The sequence below is a fragment of the Lathamus discolor genome, chromosome 4, assembly GCF_037157495.1.
Source record: "Lathamus discolor isolate bLatDis1 chromosome 4, bLatDis1.hap1, whole genome shotgun sequence".
NCBI lineage: Eukaryota > Metazoa > Chordata > Aves > Psittaciformes > Psittacidae > Lathamus > Lathamus discolor.
Window position 1 is genome coordinate 113619494 of NC_088887.1, and position 26451 is coordinate 113645944.

The 26451-nt window shown below is 43.0% G+C and overlaps 1 protein-coding gene across 1 annotated transcript; it reads left to right on the forward strand.

Moving 5' to 3' along the window:
- The first annotated feature begins 6470 nt into the window (after window positions 1-6470).
- Window positions 6471-25500, forward strand: TMEM123 (transmembrane protein 123). Its single transcript, XM_065678691.1, has 6 exons — window positions 6471-6691; window positions 12414-12482; window positions 15234-15302; window positions 20497-20688; window positions 22255-22408; window positions 23339-25500. Exons 1-6 carry the CDS (start codon window positions 6646-6648, stop codon window positions 23361-23363), a joined length of 555 nt encoding a protein of 184 aa, XP_065534763.1. The 5' UTR covers window positions 6471-6645; the 3' UTR covers window positions 23364-25500.
- Window positions 25501-26451: the final 951 nt, after the last annotated feature.

Below are 26451 nucleotides of genomic sequence, written 5' to 3' on the forward strand. Positions count from 1 at the left end.
TTTAGTACAGAATTTGCTATAGGAGCCAGCATTATAGAGTTTGCAGAACCAAAAAGACATCATGAGGTTCACACAACAGTACCATACAGTGATAAAAAATTTGGTGAATGGATTGGAAAATTTAAAGCTGTCTGGGAACAGAAAACTCAAAAGAGTTTTCAAACAACCACTCATACAGATCTTTCTGACTGAAATATTATAATTATGGTTGATTTTCATTACAGTTGTTCACTTCTGGGACAACACTGAGCTCAAGGAAACACAGTATTCATTCATAGGGTGACGATTCTTCATGTGCGCACTGCTGCTTAACAAAATATGGCCAATCCTGGCACTGCGAATGTAATTTAGAACTTAATTCCTCACTGTTTAAAAAGTATGCATGAAGAAACCCCCCTGACTAAGGAGACTGCCAATGTGATCAACCTTGGTTCTTACCACTCCTTCTACAGAGCTGAAGCGTTAACTCTGCATTGCCAAGAAGCCTGAAGCTTAAAGCTACCCTTTGATACCCAGGAAAACACATTGCATGTTCTAGTTTTTTCCTGATTAGAAGTACTTTGCTGTTAGCTAGTAGTGTTGCTCTAACTCTGATGTCTAAGAACATAAAAATGACATGGTTTGTAAAGTGAGGTGTTACCTGTTATATTTGGAATAAGACATTTTGGGATGGGGAATAAAAACTTGTTTACAAGGGTTTTTTTCTGTCACAGCACAACAGAGAGAAGCTAGCCATCTTGCTGATCATCTTAAACTCCCAATTATCACCCATCTGCACACTTTCACTGGAAACCAGAAACTGTAGAGTCAAGAAGTCTTTACAGTCAAGCACAAACAGCAGACACCAAGGTAAGAACAAGTTGGGAATTACTGTTCTGAGTGTAAGCTAAATTACTATTCAAACACAAGAAGACTGCTGAACAAGTATGTCAACTAGGAAAAAATTACAGTCTACAGAAGTGAACGTCCGTGGAACAACAATGGGTTAATATTTGATGAGATGTATGGAAAACTAGTGGTCATATAACTTTTACTGAACAAATAGCAACTCCACAGCTTTCAATACTGAGTAGAATCGGCACTCCGGGTTCCCAGGTTTGCCTTTGTAGGTCTTTCCTGAGGATCAGGTTTCAGACATGAAAAAAAGTTTTCCCTGTTCCAGCTGGGTGTTTCTGGTTGTTATTGATTGTCCTTGTGAGTTAACCCTGCCCTGGAGCTGTTAAATAGAGTTCTTGTTCCAACTGGGTGTTTCTCTTATTGATCATTATCTTTGTGGGTTAACCCTACTTTGGAGCTGTTGTTTAGTTTCACCTGCACCATCTCCACAAAGACATTGCAACATCTCATGGACAAAATGGATCTGAGATGCTTCTGTTTAAAACCCATGGATTTTGATGATTCCATTGTGGGACTTTGACTTCTAATACTTGTGTGAATGTCCTAGAAGTTATACACCTACCTCACCTACACCTACCTCATAAAGGACAACCTTCACCAATCAAAGACATTCCTCTAAGAGGTCAGATTGTACCTCTGAGTGAACTGCCTGAATGTCAGGGCCACGAGTGCACTATAAGCCTTACAAGGTAATAATAAGCCTTGACCAACCTCCATCCACATGCCCTCTGCTCATTCATCCAGGAGTGCTGCTTCAGCTCTGGCCTGAGCCTCAAGTCTGCCTGAGCTGCATCATAGCTGTGCCTGTCCCCAGCTGCCCTGATTTAGTGACAGCTTTTCCCAGAGGGACTCCAGACTGACAATCCTATCTGATACCCTGTCCCCGGGACTGATACTGGATCTATGCCATAACCTTGTTTGTGAGCCATCTCCTGCTGTTCCCTCCCAGCTGGACTCCCTGGATGAGGCTCATCACCTTGACTTGGCCAAGCCTGCCGGTGGACCCTGCCACTCCCACTGCCCTGCTCACATCCTGTGGGACCGTGCCTTGGTTGGTGACCTCCTGTGGCCACTCTCAGCACCCAGCTCATCTGCACTATGGGGTAGCCCCATTCTTGCTGCTGACACTGGATATAGTGCATAAAATTAGGACAGAATTCCCACCTCACCAATCCTATTTTCATGTGAGAATCTATATGAGAAATCATTCAGTATGCCATGTACCAAAAGGAGACAATAACTTCCTCTACATTTTCCCAGAATGCTTCCTTCTTGGCATATGAACAACTTCCAGCCACCTCCAGATACACTGTCAGAAATTTGCTTTCCACAGAACAATGAATACCAGATCAAACAAGATCATGCCAAAGCAATCAACACAAGACCTTCCAACACCTCTGCCTTTACACAGGAAAGAGCCTGTACTATTTTGCAACACAGCCTAGTTCCTGCTAACTTACCACTTCTACTGTAGTTAATGTAACTATCTCCCACAAGCCTATGACTTCTCTTTGTTCCATGTATCTTAGCTACTGTTTTCCAGCAGATACACGAGTTGGGCAATGTCAATTAGGCTGCTCCAAATTAAATTGTTTCCAGTGTGTTCTAAGCCTGACATTCACTGGAGTTGTGCAAGAACATTCGTATCTTTATCTTCTACATATAAGTTAGTTTCATAAAAATTATTAGAATTATGGAATAGTTAGCGTTGGAAAGGACCTTAAGATAGAATTACATAGAGTAGTTAGGGTTGGAAAGGACCTCAAGACCATCTAGTTCCAACCCCCCTGCAATGGGCAGGGACACCTCACTCTATGAGGAAGTGACTAGGTGGAGGGATGATGGTAGAGCGGTAGATGTAGTTTTTCTTGATTTCAGTAAGGCATTTGATACTGTCTCCCACAGCATCCTCATAGATAAGCTAAGGAAGTGTGGGCTTGACGATCAAGTAGTGAGGTGGATCGAGAACTGGTTGAAAGGAAGAAGGCAGAGAGTTGTGGTCAATGGCGCAGAATCTAGCTGGAGGTCTGTGACTAGTGGAGTTCCTCAGGGGTCGGTGCTGGGACCGGTGCTGTTTAATATTTTCATCAATGACCTGGATGAGGGAACTGAGTGCACCCTCAGCAAGTTCGCTGATGACACAAAACTGGGAGGAGTGGCTGACACACCAGAGGACTGTGCTGCCATTCAGCGAGACCTGGACAGGCTGGAGAGTTGGGCGGGGAGAAACTTGATGAAATTTAACAAGGGCAAGTGTAGAGTCTTGCATCTGGGGAAGAACAACCCCATGTACCAGTACAGGTTGGGGGTTGACCTGCTGGAAAGTAGTGAAGGGGAAAGGGACCTGGGGGTCCTGGTGGATAGGAGGATGACCATGAGCCAGCAATGTGCTCTTGTGGCCAAGAAGGCAAATGGCATCTTGGGGTGCATTAGAAAGGGAGTGGTTAGTAGGTCAAGAGAGGTTCTCCTCCCCCTCTACTCAGCCTTGGTGAGGCCGCATCTGGAATATTGCGTCCAGTTCTGGGCCCCTCTGTTCAAGAAGGACAGGGAATTGCTTGAAGGAGTCCAGCGCAGAGCCACAAAGATGATTAAGGGAGTGGAACATCTCCCTTATGAGGAGAGGCTGAGGGAGCTGGGTCTCTTTAGCTTGCAAAAGAGGAGACTGAGGGGTGACCTCATCAATGTTTACAAATATGTGAAGGGTAGGTGTCAGGATGATGGAGCTAGGCTTTTTTCAGTGATATCCAGTGATAGGACAAGGGGCAATGGGTGTAAACTGGAACATAGGAAGTTCCACGTTAACATCAGGAAGAACTTCTTTACTGTAAGAGTGACAGAGCACTGGAACAGGTTGCCCAGGGGGGTTGTGGAGTCTCCTACACTGGAGATATTCAAGGCCCGCCTGGACAAGTTCCTGTGTGATGTACTGTAGGTTACCCTGCTCTTGCAGGGGGGTTGGACTAGATGATCTTTTTAGGTCCCTTCCAACCCTTGGGATTCTGTGATTCTGTGATTCTGTAAACCACGTCACCCAAGGCTCTGTCCAACCTGGCCTTAAACACCGCCAGGGATGAAGCATTCACAACTTCCCTGAGCAACCCATTCCAGTGCCTCACCACCCTTACAGTAAAGAACTTCCTCCTTATATCCAATCTAAACTTCCACTATTTAAGTTTTAACCCTTTACCCCTATCACTATAGTCCCTATTCTTTCTCACTATGAGCTTTGCCTCAATAATCAGAGGCCTTTTATACTTAGCCGCATAGAGGTTACTAGTATTTCTAAGATTTACTGCAGTTAAGCTAGCTGCAGATACTACTCCTACTGTGCTCATAAAGAAAAGCTTTGGAAGATGATCTCAGAAAATTCACAGGAAAAAAAATTCATGTTAGTCTTCAGGAACATAAGTCATGAGAACCACACAGGAAGCAATGCAGAATAAAGGTGCAGGAAAATGCTGGAAGTATAACACACATACCTATTTTCACCAAATGAAAACTATGGGACCTATGTAGGCCAGAATTATTTAAAACAAAACAAAAAAAATCTTCATTCAACATTTTAGTTTAGCACTGGCTTGCTGACACAGAGCAAACGCCTGTATAATTCTGTCATTAAGGAAGGGAACCAGGTTTCACACAGTACCCAAGTAGTTTCACAGCCTGCCTGTGTGCTCCCAGGCCAGTCACTTTCCGTTTCTGGGTCAGATGCATCATTTGATACGGAAACATCACTGTCCTGCAGCAAACACAAATGTAGTAACGTGGTAAATATTGTACCGCATCTTTGGTGATGATCACCCTACAATTATCCAAGTTACAAGTGGGTTTTTTCTAATTTATTAGAAAGCAATATTTAGTAGTATGTAGTTTTCCTTCCTTTTTAAAATAGGCTGCAAGTTTGATTTTACTCTTAAGAACACATTAATAAATTCCCTTTCAAAGATAATTTTCTAATATCGACTCTCTCTTAGAAGTACAAAAGAAAAATTGGGAAGAATTGAACATGGCTGTTACCTTTCACTTTTCCTTACTGCCTTTGTGGTTCGTTTCAGAATTTTCTAAGCACATAGTGAAATTTCAGAATACCTCTTCTGCATTAGCTCTGCTGATTTCGCAGCATAAAACCCGACCAGAGAGTGTCTGAAAATTGACACCACTTGAACAGGCTGTGACCACAGAATCATAGAAGCATCTACTAGGTTGGAAAAGAACTTTAAGATCATCAAGTCCAACGGTCATCCCAGGACTGTGAAATCCACCACTAAACCATGTCACTATCAGCCTCATCTACATGGTTTTTGAACAGCTCCAGGGACAGTGACTTCAATACTTCCCTGAGCAGCCTGTTTCAGTCACCCTTTCAGTGAAAAACTTTTTCCTAATATCCAGTCTAAAGCACCCCAGTGCAGCTTGAGGCTGTTACCTCCTGTCCTATCACTTTTTACTTGGGAGAAGAGACTGACCTCACCTCACCACAACCTCCTTTCAGGCAGTTGTAGAGAGCAGTAAGGTCACCCCTGAACCTGCTCTTCTCCAGACTAAACAACCCAAGCTTCCTCAGCTGTTCATAGAATCATAGAATAGTTAGGGTTGGAAAGGACCTTAAGATCATCTAGTTCCAACCCCCCTGCCATAGGCAGGGACACCTCACACTAAACCATCCCACACAAGGCTTCATCCAACCTGGCCTTGAACACCGCCAAGGGTGGAGCACTCACAACCTCCCTGGGCAACTGATTCCAGTGTCTCACCACCCTAACAGGAAAGAATTTCCTCCTTATAGCCAATCTAAACTTCCCCTGTTTAAGTTTTAACCAATTACCCCTTGTCCTGTCACTACAGTCCCTGATGAAGAGTCCCTCCCCAGCATCCCTATAGGCCCCCTTCAGATACTGGAAGGCTGCTATGAGGTCCCCACGCAGCCTTCTCTTCTCCAGGCTGAACAGCCCCAACTTCCTCAGCCTGTCTTCATACGGGAGGTGCTCCAGTCCCCTGATCATCCTCGTGGCCCTCCTCTGGACTTGTTCCAGCAGTTCCATGTCCTTGTGCTCCAGACCCTTCTGGGGCAATCAACATAGCGACCAGCTTTGTTTCCCTTCTTTGGACATGCTCCAGCACCTCAAAGTCTTTTTCATAGTGAGGGACCCAGAAAGGAGAACAGGATTAAAGGTGCAGCCTCACTAGTGCCCAGTATAGGAGGATGATCACTGCCCTGACCCTGCCGGCTACGCTATTGCCAATACAAGTCAGGATGCCGTTGGCCTTCGTGGACACCGGGGCACAAGCTGGCTCATGTTAGGGGGCCGCCAGTCAGCACCTCCTGTTCCTCTGGGCAGCGTTCCAGCAGCTCTTCCCCTAGCCTGTCGCGCTGCGCTGGGCTGTGTGCGCTAGAAGGGCCCGGCTCACACCAGCAAGGTGAGCGCTATCTGCAGGCCGCACTCCTGCTGCTCCCGCGGTGCCCGAGCACCGCTTCCAGCAGTAACCGGTTTCTCACCGCGGTGCCACAACCCGCGGCCGCCCCGCCTGCTGTAAAACCGTCGGAGCGGTGAAGGGGGCGGGCCTCGGCGGGACGGCCCCGTGGAGGGGCGGGCTGAGGTCGCGGCCTGCGCTGGGGAGGCGGCACCGTGCGGCTCAGCCGTCCGCTCACCTCCGCTGTGCCGGCCCGGGCAGGCAGCGCCCGGCGTGCTCCGGTGGTCCCGCGTATCCTCGGTGGCCGTGCGGCTCCTCACCGGCGCTTCCAGCGCAATGTGGACGGCAGCGCTGCTGCTGCTGCTGCTCGCTCCGGGTTCCCGTGAGTAGCGGCCGCGGCGGGACGCGCGGGCGGCGCAGCGCTGCTTCTCTCTGGTAGCCGTGCGGACCCAGGCCTCGCAGTGCAGCCGGGAGCGGGGCCGGGAGCGCGGGTGCGCCCTCGCTGGCCCGACGCGTGCCCCTTGGCTCGGGTTTCTAGCTGCGAGCAAGCTTGGGGGATTGCCGGTTCCTTCGTCCCACCGGCACTAAGAGCCGAGAGCGCGCCGTGCGACGGACCGTGCCGGGACCGTAGCGCGAGTCTCGGTACTCGGGATGGGTTTGAAGTGGGAACCGTACTTGAAGAGCACAGGGAGAGGGCTGGCTGGGGTGTGGGGGTTCGCACAAGCGGGGGATGCACAAACGCGCCCGGCCCTGCCCGCTCGCGGCTCCGTTCTCCCTGCTGCCCTGCGAGTGCGAGCATGAGCTGAGAGGCGGGGCGAGCGGGAGATGTTGCCCGGAGCCCGCAGGTGACGGGGGCTTGCCCGTGCTGGGGTCCGGACAGGCGGGTCTTTAGAGAGCCGGAGAAGCTGCGGTGCCCTAGGCCGGGCTGGGAGGAAGTGCTTCCCTTGCGCGTTGTCGCTGTTCCCCGAGGCACGCTGTCATTGTGCCCAGTGGCTTTTTGCAGCTTCGGGGATGTGGTGGCTTTGCTGCTGGGGCAGATGGTGTGTTTTGTCGTGCTTCTGCCTGACGCTTGCAACGATGCCTCTTTTAACGGCAGATTCTAGTCAATGCAGAGCCTCCTGTTTTCTTGTGCTTTAACTCGGGTGGTAGGAGACCAGATTTGGGGGATAACAATCGACATGCACTCAAAATGAGAGACAGAAAACTCCGAGCTCCTGGAACTGCCTTTTCAGAAGACTGAAATGCCCCATACAGTACCGCATAATTTCCCAAAGTAAAGAAGCCAAAAGATAGGTACCATAATTAACTTGCCATATATAATGTTGAGGATTATCAGTCAGTCCAGCAGTGTTAATATGTTGTCTAGTCTAAATTATAGATTGATATTAAAAAAGTAAAATGAGGGACATGTACAGCTTTATAATTGCCCTAACAAAACACACAAACAAAAAAAAAACCACCAAAAAACCCCCAACCAACCAACCAAAACAAAACAAAAAAAAAACCAAACAAAACAAAAAAAAAAACAAGCCAAGCTGCTTTTTAAGGAGTTTACCAGTATCCTGTTTACTGCTTTGCCTTTTGGATCTTATGGCCTTCATTTCACACAGTAGACTGTCATTTAATTGGCCTGATCTTTTATCATGCTACTTCCTGAGTGCATGTGCTGGTTTAACTGAGCATTCAGTTAGTGCTGTCTCCTGGGGCAGAGATGATCTCGTCTAACTTTTGATGGTCAAATGTAGTCTTTTCTTTATATGTGAATTTCTGGTATAGACCGTGTTTATAATATATGGAGAGAAGTTGTGCCCTTTTAAGGTTCAGTCTAGTGTGTCTGTTGAAGTATTTTTTTTTCTGCACACTTAATCAGAAACTTCCAGAAGCGGCTGAGATTTGTTGATCTCAGCAAAAGCTTATAATTCACTAATGAACACACAAGAGAAAGTGTGAAACCCATCAAATACCACGATTTGCAAAAAGTGAAAGTGGCAGTAAGTTTGCTCTTACTCCCATAGATTTGTCTTTACTCCAGTTAAATTTTTTGGGCAGGCTGGCTATTTCAACGTAATACTGTTCTTTTACTCTGCTGGACAGTTTATTTCAGTATGTTGGTAAAGTCAGTGGAAGAAATCTCACCAAAATGTCATGGTTTAGGAAAAATCCTTCCCACTATTATGTAAAGCCTAGCTGGCTTCCTGGTATCTTAGTGAGTAAGAAGAATCATGCTCCCTGGCAGGAGGGTGCTCCCATCCTTTTCCTATTCAAAACAGATAGCTAGCAACGTCTTCCAAGAGCTTACCTGTATACAAAATGACTTGCAGTACAAAAAATAAGCAGCAGCAGCCTCCAGACCTGAAAACAGGCATAGCATCTCCTTACTTCCCTTAGATTCAACTTCTTTTAGAAACAGCAGCAAAAGATGTTGGGTTTCATTCTCAAATTTACCCGTGCTGAGAATCGGTTAGTTTTATGTTTTTCCGTAAGCATCTACGCAATGGTGTTTACACTTCATTTTGCAAGACTGTGAGGTAGTTTCACAATGTTAGGGCATGTCTGTAAAGCTGCTGGGATAATCCTGCCTGACCTTTGTCTCAGGATGACCTAGTTTTTTTTGGTAAGTGAAGAATGCCACTTCAAAATAGGTACAAAAAGACCTTGAGTCAAAGGAAAAGAAATAAAGTTTCCAGATAGCAGGGATTTGATTTAAAGTTTGTTAAAATTGCCTGGCAGATGTTACAGGAGATTTGGGGTCCTGGGTTGTTTCTGTTTTAATCTCCAGAATTTGAGTTTCATTCATTTCAGCTGAGAAGAACGAGTATCCTGATGGTGGAGACTCTCTAGGCCAGAGTTATATTGAAGTTGCTGCTCTTAACATCTCTGCTTTAGCCATTGCAGCACCTCAGCTGTTATTTAGATTGCTTTGAGGTTGGTATCCAAGTCTGAGATCTTCCCGATGGACTGTGCATTGTCAGTGCCTTTGTACTTTTTGGTTTTTAAACTAACAAAAATACAATGACTTAATCATAAACCTCTCTTACTTACCAGCAATGCACCAAACTTGAGAAGATACAAACGCAAAATTTTATGTATGACTTTTGAAATGTCCCCAAAATGAACCTGTAAAGTTGTGCTTAGTGAAAATGTGAGTTTATTTATTAACATCTTTCTGCAAAGAGGTTCAGTTAAGACTAGACATAAAGCTTACAAGTCCTTACAGATACGCTTCTTTGTAAATCTTATTTGTCAAGATAAACAAATATGTTTATCTTAAATAACTTTGCAGGAGTGCACAAATTGACCTTTGTCACATGCAGGGAATTGAATGAGTAGTGCCCACCCATCTGTGGATGCTTCTTCTACCAGGCTTCATCTGCAGAGAACAGTAATTTTGTATTTGCCTGAGCTGTAAACTGCAGATTCCTAACATTAAAGGTTCATGGGTGTTATCCACTGTGTTGATCTTTTCATGATCTGGTAAAATCAAGTCAATTTAAAATCTTGTCCTGTTTGTTTTCAGTAAGTACCAGAGCTATCCGTGTCGCTTACCCTGCAGCTGTCTATGTGGCTGAAAGAAGGTAGATTCAGATGGGATTTTAGGAAGTTCTTTACTGTGAGGGTGGTGAGACACTGCACAAGTTTCCCAAAGAAGTTGTGGCTGCCTTTTCCCTGGCAGTGTTCAAGGCCAGGTTGGACTGGGCTTTGAGCAACCTGGTCTAGTGGAAGGTGTGCCTGTGGCAGGGTTTGGAACTGGATGATCTTTAAGGTCCCTCCCAATCCAAACCACTCTGTGATTCTGTGTGTTTAGCACAAGCATGGATCTTCAGCTCCTGTGTGACTGACACTTCTGGAAGCTGAATTCCAGCTATAAAGCTAGAAAAACTGTCCTAATTTTGCCCTTTTGAAAGTCTGCTTATCCAGATTGTCTCCTACTTCTGTCGTCTTATGCAGGAGAGCAACAAAACCGCGAGGGGCCCTGCAGGCACTTGGTGTACCAGACTGTGCAGTAGTGTTTCACAGGAAGCACACTTGCCTTCAGATACACCCCAGCCAGCCACAAGCAGTTAGGTTTTGAGCTGCAGCTGCACCTAGCCTTAAACACAGGAAAACAGTTGTTTGACAAAAATGTTGTTGATGCCCTTTCTCTGTTCTTCTCCAGTATGTGGTGCGTTGTTTTACTTTGGGTATTTCCTTGGTTCGGTTCTGTTTCATCATGAAAGATTAACAGGGAGATCCTTCGTTTCTCCTCGCCTTCCTCTTTTCCCTGCATCACAGTGGAAACAAGCATCAGCATGGAATTTCTCTATCAAGATTTGTAGAATCAATACTCACACCTGCATGTGTACACCTCGGTCAGTGCAGAATTCTGGCCCTGGCACTTCTGCTCCCTGGAGAAGGCCAGAAACCTGCACTGTTTTGCTTTGGGCCAAGTGCCCTGTGCAGTTTGTGGTCTCGAATGAGTCTCCGGTTCTTGTCAGAGCCATTGCTGTGTAAAAGCATATGCTGCTTTTCCTTTTGCCTTAACCCAGGAGTTCTTCCTGCCTCTCTGGATGAAGTCTCCTACTGTCCCTGCAGTAATACACACTGCTTCAAATCTAAAACCACAGTCTGAGGATAGACAGCAGTTTGGGAATAGTGGCATATAAAGATTTTCTCACTTGTCTTATTCAGTGCCATGTATTTCAGTGTGGCATATTCTTATGCAGTACCCCATGTTAGTATGTACTTGTATTTTGGAGCAGCTGCTAGTGATCCAAATTAAGAAACCTATCAGTCTTTGGGGTTTTTTTGAGGAGGGGAAAAAAAATAATTGCATCTTTTAAGCTGGATAAGGTCCTTGATGTCTTTCAAGATGTGCAATCCAAGCTGATCTGAACTGGGACTAAAACAGTCCTGTCTTCTCTTCTACCTCTAGTTCTTGCCTCTATCTTTCATCTAATTCTACAGGAAGCACATTCTGCTGGTTGAGGCAGCAAAAAACCCATTGTGTGCTGTTGTTGGGGGGGAGGGGGGTAACGTTCTGTTGGCTTAGCTTCCTCAGATCATTGTTTAATGTGGGGTGACTTGATTGGGTCCTTCCCTGGGAAGCTCAGTTTACCTATGTGCCATACTCCTTTTTTTTTTTTGGCCTGTTTTGGTAAGCTCCCTAATGAAAAAGTCTGACATATCTTGCAGCGCTGCCCCCAGTCTTCATATTACAGGGGTAAGATACGACGAGTGGTTTGCCACTTGTATTTGCAAATTTTACATTTCTGAGATCTTCACTAAGGTTTTGGAACCACTAAGAAAATGCCCTATTTCTGTGATACTTAGTTCAGGTTATTCGCTTGCCTTTAGCAGAATATTGTTGTAAGTGATCAAAACCAAATGCTGCTTGGCAGAGGCGGAATCCACAGAAGTGATCCTCATGCATGCGAGTGCCAGACTTTTCGTTTTGTGTCGTTCCTCTCTAAATTTTACCACTTGTCTGTAGACCAGGCCTAAGGACAGAGGAACCTTTTAGGGTGTGATGATACTTCACTGGAGATGTGATCTTTCTCTATCCCACTTTCCACCTGTCAAATGCTCTATGGATGCATTAGCATGCTGTTAGCCCTAAACTAAGCAATGTGACTTCTGAATGGAGCTTACTGTTTAACCATGCTGCCCATGTAGGGGCAGAGCAAGTACCCTTCTGCCTGCAAAGGCCTTGCAGGCTTTATAGGAAAAGATTTACATGGGAAGTTCTTTCTCTTCTGATGTAGATAATGTGGGTCATGTTATTACAGAAGGAAGGTCTCATTTTCTGCCTCTTCTTTCAGTTTCCTTTCATTTCAAGGAAGAGAATTTGGGATGGCGATGATGGGGAAGATAAAACTGAGGATGGGAAGGAGTTCCAGTTCATTTGATGGTTGAGTAGTGCAGATGTCATTTTTAATGTGCTAAGAGCAGGCTGTTGTGGTACTGTGCTTTTACATCATCATTATACCTAACTCCTGTCCATAATAGCTTAGTCACTTCTATGCCCAAAGCAATTGACAAATGCTGTACAAACTTCCTCCCCACTCCCCCCACTTCTTAGTAATAAAGCACCTAAAACTATCTTATTCTTCTTGGGTTTTATGTAGGAAGTGGAGAGATGATGAATACCAGCAGTACTACGCCCTTCACAACGATTCCAGACCCTAAGTTGAAAGGTAATACGCATTTCTGTTGGTGTTCCTCAGTAGCATCAAGAAAAACAGTATGTATTTTGTGTACCTTAAACTGCCCTGTAATAGTTTGCCCCTTATTTCATTTTATTGAATTGTGAATAGCTGTAAGGTAGGAGGGAGGTGCTCTAATTGCCACATCTATTTCAGGACAACTAAAGATATTTAAGAATAGCAGAACACAACTTAATCCTCATATACTTAGGGTACCCCAGAGCAACAGAGAAAAGAGAAGTAAAGTGGGAAAATTTGATGTCTAGAACTAGAAAGACCAATTTACAGTTAAAAAGAGAACCACCAGCTCAAGAAGTCTGCTAGGCTGGAATTGAGTGCTCTTGAGAAAAAGGCAAGGCACTCTTTTATTTTTAATGTCAGAATGAATTCTAGGTCCACTGTGCTTGAGCTCATTGCTAAAGCACACATTTATTTCATAGTGTAGTCTCACTTTGACGGCATTAAGCTGTACACCTTTAAGCATGTACCATGCAAAAGGCATATTCCTTGAGACATTTTTGCCCTGTACTCCTTCGCTCATATCACTCGCTGTTGGCCAACAAGTGGAATGTATAGCCAGTACTCTGCTCATTGACTCACTCTGTCATGAATTGATTTCATTGCTGACTCCCAAACTCCACACCCAAATCACAGGCAGTGTACATGGCTTCTTTTCACCTGTATAAGCATGCAGTCCACATCCAGTTGTTTTCCCAGGGTTGCAGAAGTAAGCACTCTTAACTTGGGGGAAACCCAAAGCTGTGTTCTGGTTGCAGCAGTGAGCCAGTATGTGAAAGGTTTAGCCACAGGCATATCCATGGCTTACATTGTTATAAAAGCATATCCAAGAAAAAAATGCATTTGTAATTGTACAATCACAGACTGTTTCTCAAAGGCAATTTAAATCTGCAACTTAATATTCCAGCTATGTCAGTATATATCCAAGGGTTGTGTGTGCAGTACGCAATGGTGGGTGTCCTGGGTTCAGCAGTAGCAGTCATTTTTCTCCTTTTTAGTAGCTGGTGCCGTGCTGCGGTTTTGACTTTCGGCCTGGGAACAGTGCTGATAACACCGATGTTTTTAGTTGCTGCTCAGTAATGTGTACTCTGACCAAGGACTTTGTGAGTCTCATGCTCTGCCAGAGAACAGGGGAAGCTGGGAGTAAGCAGAGACAGGACACCTGACCCAAAGTGGCCAAAGAGGTATTCTGTACCACAGCACATCATGCCCAGGATGTAAAACTGGGGGCAGTTACCCAGAAGGGCTAGATCACTGCTCTGGTCGGGCTAGGTATTGGCTGGCGGTGGGTGGTGAGCAGTTGTATTCTCTTCCCTCGTTATTACCCTCATTATTACTGGTGGTAGCAGCAGTGATTTGTGTTATACCTTAGTTACTGGACTGTTCTTATCTCAACCTGTGGGAGTTACATTCTTTCAGTTCTCCTCCCCATCCCTCTGGGAGCGGAGGGAGGAAGAGGGGGAGTGAGCAAACGGCTGCTGAATTAGTGGCTGGGCTTAAACCATGACAGTGGGTTATGTCAATGAAAACGCAAAGTGATTCCCTCTGTAATTTCCTCCCTCCTCTTTTTGGTAGGTGATATAAAGATGAAAATTTGTTGCATTTGTTTTTACACCTGAGCTTGTTCAAAACATATATGCAATTGCAAAGATGGTTGCCAGATCTGGTTTAGACTAGACTTCTCCAGTGGTAAGAACAGCACGTCCGTTAAAAGGAAATAGGCTTCTTGATTTTGGTAGCTGTGTTGCTGTTCTCATCGTCTCTGAGGTCATGCCTTTTATTTTCTAGCCATGCCGAAAAGCAGTAGAGCTGCTGCAAGGCAGATAGCACTAGCAGTGTGGGAGGATGCTGTAGAAGATCAGTTACTTCAGAGAAAAGAAAATCACAGAATGGGCATAGGCAACAGTGCAGAATGAAGGGAGGGAAGTATGGACAGTGGTGCTCCCAGGAATGGGGGTTACCAGAAAGCTCAGTAGCTCTTTGCCTGGAGGGAGAGACCATTAATCTGTAAGAAACTTGGAAGATGGGTGCAGCAATGAGGACCGAAGTGGGAGGGTGCCTGAGAACCTAGAAGTAGCATGAGTAGCTGAAAAGAAAACTGGTAAAGTAGAAGTGAAAGAAAGGAAGGAAGGACAAAACAATTAAGATTGAACCATGGTTTATATTTTAAGTTTTTGGAAACAGGTACATTCTTAAGACCGTCTTTGTGTAGAAAGCATAATCTTCCTGAAAGATGCTTCACAGGGTATTGGTCTTTCCCTCCCTGACTACTCTGTGCCCAGCATAAGACCAGTTTGTAGCAGAGATGCAGAATAATGAAGGCAAAAAAATGATTGAGAGACAGGAAGCAGAACTGAAATAGAGGAATAAAAACTAGCGGGGAAAAAACCCCCACAGTGCTTATGTAGGTCAAGAACGTCAGTGACAGTATGGCTGGTAACAGCAACTGGAATAGGACATGGTGTAGACGTGGAAGAGAGAAAAAAGAGGAGATACAAAGAATTCAGATTTGGGCACTGCTGTACATACACTGTAACAATTTTCTTGCTGCACTGAGATCTGGAAGCATTTTGCAAAGGAGTAAACCCATCTGGTTTGGGATGGAATACTTTCTGCTCTGCTCACACCTGTAGCCTGCAAACAGAGATAGCCCAAGTATTATGTTGTGGGTACGTTAAAATGAAAATTAATAATATTTCTTTTCTTGTTTTGTTTTCCTTGAAGGCAATAATAGTTTGCCCTCCAATCTCACTGTTGTATCATCTACAAAATCAACAGCAACATCTACAGTAGGTACGTATGTGTTCATCTGTCTGTTACTATGAACCTAGAAGCTAGCTGCAAATATACCCCAGATAACTCCAAATGTGAATGAAATACCCAACAAAAGTGGGTATTTGAGGGAGGCATTATCATTTTAGGGCTGAGAGACAACCTGTAAAACAACTCCAAAATTAAGCTATACTGTTTTTCAGGTTTAGATAACATGCTTCTCCAGTAGGAGCAATGATGTTTCCGGTGCCATTGAAAAACAGTTATCAAAATAAAATTTCAAGGAAGAATTGAAAGTTAATGTTAATTTTTTCTCTCTAAGCAAATTTCTTCCATTTTCATGCATCAGTTATTGTGCAAACAGTGCCTATCTGTTTAATGTTATTTGACACTGCTGAAGACATTTAGGATATAATGAAGTCCTGGGGGCTTGAGTTTCAAGAGTAAGAGTCCATTTCCGTGTAGGTAAAACTCATGGCACCTTATACCAAAGAAAACAGTACTTATAGAGAATAGTCCTTATAGAGCTCATAGCACCAAACACTGGGGTTAAGTGAGACACAAGCAGCAGATCTGGGACAATCTGTCATGGGTACTTTTCCCATTGTTCTACTACTACCCTCTTTCTTCACAACTTGGCAAAAGAACTTCAGCTGAGCATGATTTCCCAAGGCAGAAGTGTTGTAGTTGTGATGCTCCCACGTAAGTAATGTGTTTACAAAACACATCTTTGTAGGAAGCTTGAAAGCAGATATTTAACCTGTGACACAAGCAGTTCATCCACTTGTATATGCAGTGCTCCAACTGTTGGCTATGTGAATATGAGATTATTAAAAAAAAAAGAAATAAAAATTCTTCTGGATGAACTTGCACAGGCATATTTCACCACATCAGTAAAGATCGGATAAGAATTAACGTCATGCAGTTGTTCAGTCTGTGATGCACAGATCAAAGGTTGTATCTGAGGGAAGAGAAGCTATTTCCGTGCATGAACTGGATCCCCTTTGTGCTAAGGGCCATGTGGAAGCAGGGCAGAAATATTGTGCCTACCCTAGGATTCTTTGTGTGTTTGTGGAGTTTTATGCTGATCATGAGGTCCCAGCTATGTCATGCCATTTCCAGTACAACTCGCTTTGTGTTTCTCTAGTCTGCAGATAACCTCTGAGCTACCACACTCAGAAGCTGCTTGTTACTCATTTAAGAATAAAATACCCGGGGGGAGGGAAGGGAGGAGGAATCTCTGCAAAGATGCAAAGACCTTCCATTTGATAGCGAGGAAGTAGTGTGGTGTCTCATTCCATTGCCTGCAGTGTACCAGTTTAAGCATGTCTAACTTGAATAGTGAAGAGAATTTTATAATCCACTTGTTGCCTTAGGGCCTTCCCCACAAGTAAAGTCATTGTTAACACAGGTGTTTCACCCACCCTGTGTTCCAACCCTTATACCCTCTGCTCCAACCCTGATTATGGGTTTCTTGCAGAGGTCTGAGCTTTGCTGTGTTTGGATAATAACAGTAAAAAAAAGGCCAGAGCCTTTTCAAGCACAGTACAAACCTAACAGACAGCCGTGCCTTGCTTCACAGGGTTTATGATTCATAGCCTTCTTTTTTTTTTCTTTTTTACTTTGTTAGAAACTTCATAGATTTTAGAACATCCAGTCCATCCAGTGTTCATCCAGTTTGGTTATCTGTCTTGACCTCTTCAGAATAAAGTCTGCAGGATATGTGTACTTAATTATCTTAAAGTCTTTTTTAGTTTTCTTTTTGGGGGGAAACTTTTCATGGCAGAATCAAAAGTCTCTTCCAGTTATTTCCCATGCAAAAGAGGGTATTTATTTGTTTTAGGAAGAGCATTCAATAGTAATTACTTTCTATGTCAGCACCGTGCTTATGCAATTTGAGTAGTGTTTGGTCTTACTGAGTTAGAAGACTAAGGGAATAGTGCATGCTGCTAAGAATCCTTACCTTTATACTATAGATATAATTTGATGGATATAGCATATCTAATAAAGACAGCATACAAAGTAAAATACTTGTTTCTTTTAAAATAAAGCATCATAAACCTTAACTACATTACTGGCATGTCTGCTTTTTAAATAATAAAATTCACTTGGGCAGTCTGGGTTTGTTTCTAATGAAGTTCTGTGAAGCCCAGCTGTCTTTTGGGTGAAAAATAATTAGGGAAATAAAAGATAAAAGGACAGATGTTGCTAGAAAATGTTCTTTCATCTTAACTCTGTTGGTAAAATATCTTTCAAATACACAGAAGAACAGATTGGTGCGCAATTCATGTCAGCTTCCCAAATTCTCCAGCTGCCTCAGAGAGCCTCCCACTGATGTTTCAAAATGACTGATGCTAAATACATCATGAAAGATAAGTCTGTAAGGGATTAACCAGATTTTGCTCTTTATGTTACATCAGCAAGTGCTGTAATCTTGGTAAAGTAAGAAAAAAGATTACTAGTAGGAGAGGGGAAAGGCAATACACAGATTTGCTGAAATTCCTCATGATAGCTGCTTGGATGTTGTTTGTGCTGACTTGGGTTTTATGTAGGGTAATTTAATGCTTGTGGAATAAACACCATCTTTGTGTAACATCATTTAATAATGTTACGTATGGAACAATTAACCATTATATTGCTCAGAAACAGGAGCCAGTTTGACACTCAGAAATCATGGCTTAAAAAAAAACCCAACAACAATAAGAAAAACCCACAGAAAACTGACTGGTTGACACTTGCTTTCAGAGTTACCTTTTTTTTTTGGTATCCTTTCCATTAGGAATGCAGTAACCAGGTCTGGTTTCATGTCATATAACTGTAGATGGTTTCCACATAGGCATTTCCTTGCTTATTTCCTACAATGAAGAACCATTTGATATTTATAGATCATTGTGCCTTTGGGGAGTTTACCTGTCAAGTATTAAAATGTGCCCTGAATTTTATCTGATGTATTTTACACATGCTTCATAGAGGAACTGAATTTCCTAATTGTAACAAGGTAAGCACATGAATATAGTACTCCAACTGTTCCATCACAATGAATGCTCATTTCAAAGCTTTTCCCAGGGTTATGGCACAATACAATTATAACATCAAAGAACAGGAAAATAAAAAACATTTCCTATGGGATTGTATTGGGCTGGTTAAGTAGTTTTAATGTTAAATGTCTCAAAAATGTTGTGTAGGTCATTTCCTTTCTGAATGCTTACACTGTCATATTGTTTGGGTTTTATGTTTTTGATGTTCACATCTGTATTGTAAGAAGACATACTTAAGTCTTAGCAAAGATACCATTCTGTATGTAAGTTCTCATGTTTTAAACAGCGCTTAAAAGAAGATTATTCTGTAGAAGCATTTTAGATACTGTATAAAAAAGCAGAAATTTATTAAGTGTGCAGTGGAATTGAGATGAAACTACCTATTGTTCAGTTGTTTTACAAAGTTTGAAGAAAACATGGATATAATTAAACATTTGAATATCCATAATGAAAAGCTTTTGTGGCACTGAAAATGAATCCAGTTTGTGTTAGGTTATAGAAATAATACAGAAGAGAAACTTATCATGGTTGATGAGAAATTTAACATGAGCTGCAGTGTGTGCTCCCAGCCCAGAAAGCCAACCGTATCCTGGGCTGCATCAAAAGGAGCGTGACCAGCAGGTCAAAGGAGGTGATCCTGCCCCTCTACTCTGCTCTTGTGAGACCTCACCTGGAGTATTGTGTGCAGTTCTGGTGTCCTCAACATAAAAAGGACATGGAACTGCTGGAACAAGTCCAGAGGAGGGCCACGAGGATGATCAGGGGACTGGAGCACCTCCCGTATGAAGACAGGCTGAGAAAGTTGGGGCTGTTCAGCCTGGAGAAGAGAAGGCTGGGTGGAGACCTCATAGCAGCCTTCCAGTATCTGAAGGGGGCCTATAGGGATGCTGGGGAGGGACTCTTCATTAGGGACTGTGGTGATAGGGCAGCGGGTAGTAGGTCCAAACTTAAACAGAGCAAGTTTATAGATTGGATATAAGGAAGAAGTTCTTTACTGTGAGTGTGGTGAGGCACTGGAATGGGTTGCCCAGGGAAGTTGTGAATGCTCCATCCCTGGCAGTGTTCAAGGCCAGGTTGGACAGAGCCTTGGGTGAGATGGTTTAGTGTGAGGTGTCCCTGCCCATGGCAGGGGATTGGAACTAGATGATCTTAAGGTCCTTTCCAACCCTAACTATTCTAAGAGAGCTGCAAAGAGAGCTTTTCCTAAAATTCCATCATAGATAAAAGCCACATACTGTCTTACAGAAATACTAGTTGCATAACAGTCTTTATGTTTCTTGTTTGTTCCTGCTTAGAAAAATAAGTAATTATTTTTAAGATCATTCTAGCTGGCTGACTTCTACTGAGGTTCTAAAGATTTTGCTGTAAATATCAATCTCTATTATTCTTGAATTTTGCTTCATGGCATTCTGAACAATTCATTATTGCTTTCTGAGGAGGGAAGGGGAAGTGTTAAGTAAAGCATAGTAAAATTTAAAAGACATTAGGTGTCACTTAAACTTGTGAAACAACATTCCAGTCTTTGCTTTAACCTTGAAAGAAAGCTCACTACTAAGTAAATACCAGCCAGCAGATTTACTGTGGTTGAACTTTTATCACATGTGGAAAACTTTTTGAACCTTAAGCTTAACATACATACAGAATTCTTTCTGGTAAGTTTAATATACGTGCAGGCTTATTAAAGTCAGTGTTTCATTCAAAAGCAAATTAAAGATTAAATCATTAATAAACAGAGGTGGGAGGGAGGGCATTTTCCCACAGAATTCCTTCTTGTCAGAAAAGCTTAGTTTTCTGGGAAGTTGTGTGCTTCAAATGGAAAGCTAATCTTCATCCAGGATATCATCACATTTTAAAATACTGTAAGGTTGGCATGATTCTGTGGAATTGGAGAGTGTTATAGGACCCTTCTCCTAAAAGTTATTATTACTCAGATTTTCTTTACTGCTTTTCCTTTAAGCCACTCCTGACCTTGAGCCTTAGAAATCTGAAGTTAGGTCTTTCCAAATGAAATGCATAGGGGAAGAGTCTGTATGCAAGCCTGGATAGCCATGCAGTGGCATTTTCATTGTTACTCTGTCATTCTCTTTAGCCATGATAATTACTATTTTATTCAATGAGTATGCAGTTTATTTTTTTAAGTATTTTTCTGTGTGATATCACAAATAAAAATTTCCCAGGTGCGTCCACCCATACTACTCACCCAACCGGCACCAGTCAGCCCATCAACACTACTACATCTGTCATCTTGACGACTCAACCCACCAAAACCAGCCAGACAACAAGATTCACCACAGCTCCATCAGTCACATCATCACAACCGAATATTACAGTGGTGACCACTTCCAAGATTTCTTTCACTTCTGTAACAGGTGAGTTCACATTTCAAGTTGCTCATAAAGGTTTGTGTACATGTTGGCACACGTTGTACATGAGTTTTTTAGAGTTGGTAGTTTTATGAAAGAAGGTATTTGCATGCTGAAAAATGAGAGTAAGGTGGGGTTCTGTTATTGAGTTGGCTACAGTGATGTTGCTCTGAGCAATCTACTTACTTAAATAAGGCTTCACTTAACTTGAGAGACCTGATATATTTAGGAAATAAAATAAAATGCAAGTGGTTTGAACCAGCAGCTACCAGCAAGGAGACTAGCAGTATTAGGAGAAAGCCTGGCTTTTAAATACAACTTCTGCATTTGTTCAGCTCTCCCTTCTGCAGCTTACTTGAACCCATCTCTTAATACTTCCTCCTTCACAGCTGATAATGTGGCTCAAAATATGCCTGCTGCCTTGACAGAAAGACTGAGTTTTGTTAGTAGTGTACTGAATTTTATCCCTAACAGAGGATAGAGTATGACTATGAATGAATCTCTCTTCATGTAGAAGTTGTCAAATACAGTTTCACAGTACCCAAAAACAGGTGTAGAATTCGGTATTTCCTTATGGTTAGTTCGCACCACTTCATGTTTACACTTCCAAACAGGTTAGGGTGACTGACATGTCAGCGAAGTGTTGTCAGGTAGGTAAAGCTGTCATCAGCAGAACTTCTAGTTGGCCACGTAACACTCCCTGTAGCAAGTCCAAATAGAGACAGGCACAGACCAGGTCTTTTCATGGGAGTCTGTAGCAGATAAAACCAGTTTTCACACCAAAACTGCTACAGCTTACCTCAGGTCATGTTATCTCTGTCAATATTTGTCTTGGGCTGCAGAGCTGATCTCACTTGGAGAGTGAGAGTACAGTTCCATGAGACAAAGTAAAGCAATCCAACGGCTCATTGCCACCAAAAGTATTTTACTCCCATCACATAACTACGCTGGCTGACTTGGTGGTTGTTGGATCACACTGCAGGCTGATGCACTGGGCTCATCTGATTTAAAGCAACTTCCTTTTCTTCTTTAATTTAATTTCTGTCATTAATTCAGGCCAGCTTGGTGAGTTAAAATGGCTCATTGAAGAGTATATGAAAAACACTAGAACAGGCCAAAGAAGGGAGCTGCATGTGTGGAAAGAGGGGAGAGTAGGGGGGAAAATAGAAAGGGAAAGAGGGAAGTGGAGAGAAGAAGTTACAGTCAGTCTTTCAAAGACAGCAAGCAGTTGGATCCTGTGTAACTAGAATCTGGCTCTTAAAAATGGAGTTCTAGGTTTCAGTGTGCTTGGCTGGTGTCCCGCCAGTTACACACAGAATCACAGAATCCCAAGGGTTGGAAGGGACCTCAAAAGATCATCTAGTCCAACCCCCCTGCAAGAGCAGGGCAACCTAGAGTACGTCACACAGGAACTTGTCCAGGCGGAAGTGTCCAGGCAGTTAATGTAAGTTAAAGTTGCCTGACTGGGTCTTTAGATGATATGTCAGTGGGGTGGGCAGGATATAGACAAGTCCCACAAAATACAGTTTTGCAAGCTCTGTAAAAAGTGTCTTTTGTTATCTTTTTTTTCAGGCACGTCAAAATCTGAGGCTGTTGTAGCCAAAACCTCCAGATTTGATGTGGGCAGTTTTGTAGGTGGCATTCTGCTAACGCTTGGAGTCCTAGTTATTCTCTACATTGGATGCAAAACCTATCACTCTAGAAGAGGCATTCAGTACAGAACCATGTAAGTTCCCAGGGGGATTGTCCCTTGTTAATGTATTACTTTCTTGAGAGAACACAGACAAACTAAACAAGGAGAATGAACTGATGCACACATTGGTTTAATGTACATTATCATCATTAAGAGACTTGACTGTGATATTTTGTCTTTCACCACATCAGCTATTCCTCATTATTATGCCTCTCCTCTGTGAGAGAGCTTTGTCTGGTATCTCACCCCTTTTGTAGTGAATAGCTCAATCAGAATTGTACCATCTCATTCACCATTTATACTCAGCTCTACACAGTTTGCTTCCAGGCTTCCAGACTTGCCTCCTTGTCTGTTAATTAGTTTAAGAACTGTGAATTCTGAAAAACAGGTTGCTTTTCTTTTTCCTATTGAGTGTCCTCCACCTCAGTTGAGAAGCTTGTTTTAAGTGAGGTGATGTCATTAGACTTCTTGGGATGTTCCTGTTTAGGCCTCATGTTTTCTCTCTATCTTGAATTTTGCTTGCTGGGAATTTAACCAGTCCCTGCTGCATGTTTAGCCACACTGGTGTTTGAATGGGTATTACAGAATTTGTATCAGCAGCATCTAAAACAAAGGAAACCTGTCGCTGAGCTTTTAAACTGGCTTTGATTGCCTGTTACTACTGCATATGAGTAAGATAGGATAAAAATGATTGTGCAACAGCTGATGTAAAAATATATACTTGAATGAAAGCCAAGATGAAGTTAGTGAAGCTGGAGGAGTGCTGGCAAAATGCAGTTGTTCTGTTAACTTCAGAGTTGGCTCAGAGAGGACTGTAACTCCCAGAGCAATGTGCCCTTAGTCCTCAGCAAGGTGTTCTCTGTTCACAAAATAACCTCCTCAGTTAGCAGCAGCTGGGTGGCTGTTTCTGATATTGACAGTTGCTTGTACTGCAGAACATTAATTACTGTGTTTCTATTACAGTGATGAACATGATGCTATCATTTAAAGAGACTTCAGGAAAGAAGAAACCCATCCTGTCACAGCTGTTTAAGTTGCTTCCGAGAGGGTTTCTTTCATAAAGATGATACCAATCTCTAGACCTGCCTTGGATGTGATCTTGCAAAATGTTGAGAAGCTCTTTAAACATCCTGATTTTTTTTGCATTGGCTTTCATAAGGAGAAGAGGAACTCAGTGCTCTGTAGAGACAGTATTTTCTTTTTCCAGTATTTGTAACCAAATGTAAAGAAACGCACATCTTGAGTCACTTTCAGGTACACACACAAGTCTAAAATAGCACAGTGGATCGCAGCCTTGCAGTTAAGTTTAGTTCTTTCTCACATACTTTATAAATCCAGTGTGTTCTATAATGGATATAGTAGATTAATTAGGATACATTTGAGACCAGGCATAGGTTTTTGCAAGTAAAATGGGGTATTTTTTCTCCTAAGATTTTGTATTAAACTGTATTTATTTTGAAGTTTGATGTAAACTGTAGTTTAGAAATTTTGGATTTTGAACAATTCAATTTTTATTGTGCTATAAGGGGACATGGTTTGCTGACTGTATAGAATGTAATAATGGGGAAAAGGCCTTAAGTTGCCCCAGGGGAGGTTTAGATTGAATTTTATAAAAAACTTCTTCACCCCATCCAGGGGTTGTCAAACACTGGATTAGACTGCCCAGGGAAGGGGTGGAGTCACTGTTCCTGGAGGTTAGAAGATGTGTCGATGCAGCACTTGGGGACGTGGTTTAGTGGCGTGGTACACTTGGCAGTGTTGAATTAACAATTGGACTTGATTATCTTTCTTAAGGGTCTTTTGCAACTTAAATGAGTCTAATGTGTACTTATAACTTCAGTCATTAGCTCACCAGTGACCTGCAAAGACTTTCCTGAGCCTAGCTGCAGGAAGCATGAACCGACTGGAGATACCCATCCATCAACCCTTTCCTCCAAATGGGTGCTTGTAAGAAATCAGCCTATATGATCCATATTTTCTTTCTTATAGCATGTTCTACTAATGAAGCATGTGCAATTGAAAGTAAAATAAAAACGGGAAAATCTAATTGCACCTTCATAAATATGAAAACATGAAAACTGCTTCTGAAAATTAGCTTGAAGTTGAATGTAGCAATCCCTTGAATCTGTATGTAATGTTTTAGCAGCATTTGATAAGCACTGAGAGTTACAAAGAGAAGTGGAAAATGTGTAAGATAGCATTTTAGAAGAATATGATTTGCATTTTTACAACTATTTTCAGAATTTGGTACTGCTGCACACGTGTACAGAGGCCTGGTCAAAAGGCCACTGAAGGCAATGAGCCGTGTCTCAGAAGGCCGTTAGATTAAGGCCCAAATACGCTGGTGGTCCTGTGCAAGATGGCTGATGCTGCTTCTCTATCAGTTCTGCACTGATGTAAACTGAGGTAAACCTGCTGGCTTCAGTAGATGGGCTCCTGATTTACACTGGTGTAAGGAAAACTACAGCAAGAATCAGGAAACACTGAAAAAACATTCAGTCCTGCTCAGGCTCTGCTTGTAGACCTGTCCTTGGTGAAGAGAGTTGGTGTGAGACTTGACTATCCTGGTTGCTGCTAGCATTATCCATCATGCAGGGCCCAGTGGGGAGGCAGGCACAGCTGAGGAAGGTCACAACAGGAACTGCATGTAGCTCTGTCAGGGAAATGGGATACAACTCGTCAGGGAAAATAAGACTACAGCTCTGACACAGGTTAACTTTTTTGTTGAGCAGTAGTTTATTCTGAGATGCAATGTTGAAGTGGCTGTATTTTTCCTTTACAAGTAGTAAAACAGTTGAGTCCAAGGCACAGTTGACTCCAGCAAACTGTGGCTAATGAGTAGCCTTAATAGCACCATCCAGGCACCTGATGTGGGCATAGCAGGTCTGGTTTGGTTTTTACTGAGGTCAAGATCCAGGGGGAAGAGTGATTTGAAGTAACTTTTTATGATTTCTTCTAATTGCATTGTTTAGTGGAAAACCTGGGTTTGACTTGAAGAGTCTGTAAACAGTTCTTCACTGGAACGGTAGATCCTTTATAGAAATTAAGAAAATTAAGTGCAACTCGGTTACTGGGATTACCTCTTGTACAAATGAGTAAATAAAATTTAATCTTTGGAGTTACTATATCAAGTTTAGTTGGATTTTTATTTTAGTAGGTGATTTCATAATTCCCTCAACCTTTTCCAGTCATAACTACTGATTAAGAAGTACTCACTTGCATGTAACTTTAAAATCTTAGAATAGCAGCTCAAGGGTATTTTTGCCCATCTCACTCATTTGTAATGTATTTTGCAATCGCATCGCTATAGTAAGGCAAAATTATGTGCTTAAGACTACAAATGTGTCAGTGCAGAGGTAGAACCTGGCCTCCTTTCAGGTGTTTGGGTACTAGACAAAGTAAGTGAGGTGCAACTGATAAATGTAAAGTTCAAGGTGAGATTTGCTTCCCAACAGTAAGCGAAAACCCAGCTTTGTTACTGTCCTGTGCTCAGCAGTAGCAGTCATTTTTCTCCTCTTTAGTAGCTGGTGCAGTGCTGTGGTTTTTTCAGCCTGGGAACAGCGCTGATAACATCGATGTTTTTAGTTGCTGCTCAGTAATGTTTACTCTGACCAAGGACTTTCTGAGTCTCATGCTCTGCCAGGGAGGAGGGGAAGCCGGGAGGAAGCAGAGAGAGGACACCTGACCCAAACTAGCCAAAGAGGTATTCCATACCACAGCACATCATGTCCAGTATAGAAACTGGTGGCAGTTACCCAGAAGGGCGAGATCACTGCTTGGTCGGGCTGGGTATCAGTCACTAGGTGGTGAGCAGTTGTATTCTCTTCCCTTGTTATTTCCTTTATCATTATTATCACTGGTGGCAGCAGCAGTGGTTTGTGTTACACCTTTGTGACTGGACTGTTCTTATCTCAACCCATGGGAGTTACATTCTGTTGATTCTCCCCCCCATCCTTCCAGGAGCAGGGGGAGGAAGGGGGGGGGGGGGTGTGGGGTGAGAGAGCAGCTGTGTGGCTGACTGAGTTTAAACCACAACAGTTACACGGGCGTAAAGTGAGAGGAACAGGACAAAAACC

Excerpts from the sequence above, each read along its gene's own strand:
- TMEM123 (XM_065678691.1), top strand. The coding sequence starts at position 6,646 with ATGTGGACGGCAGCGCTGCTGCTGCTGCTGCTCGCTCCGGGTTCCC. Across the intron at positions 6,692-12,413 it reads GCTGCTCGCTCCGGGTTCCC|GAAGTGGAGAGATGATGAAT; the intron begins GTGAGTAGCGGC and ends GGTTTTATGTAG. Across the intron at positions 22,409-23,338 it reads GGCATTCAGTACAGAACCAT|TGATGAACATGATGCTATCA; the intron begins GTAAGTTCCCAG and ends TTTCTATTACAG.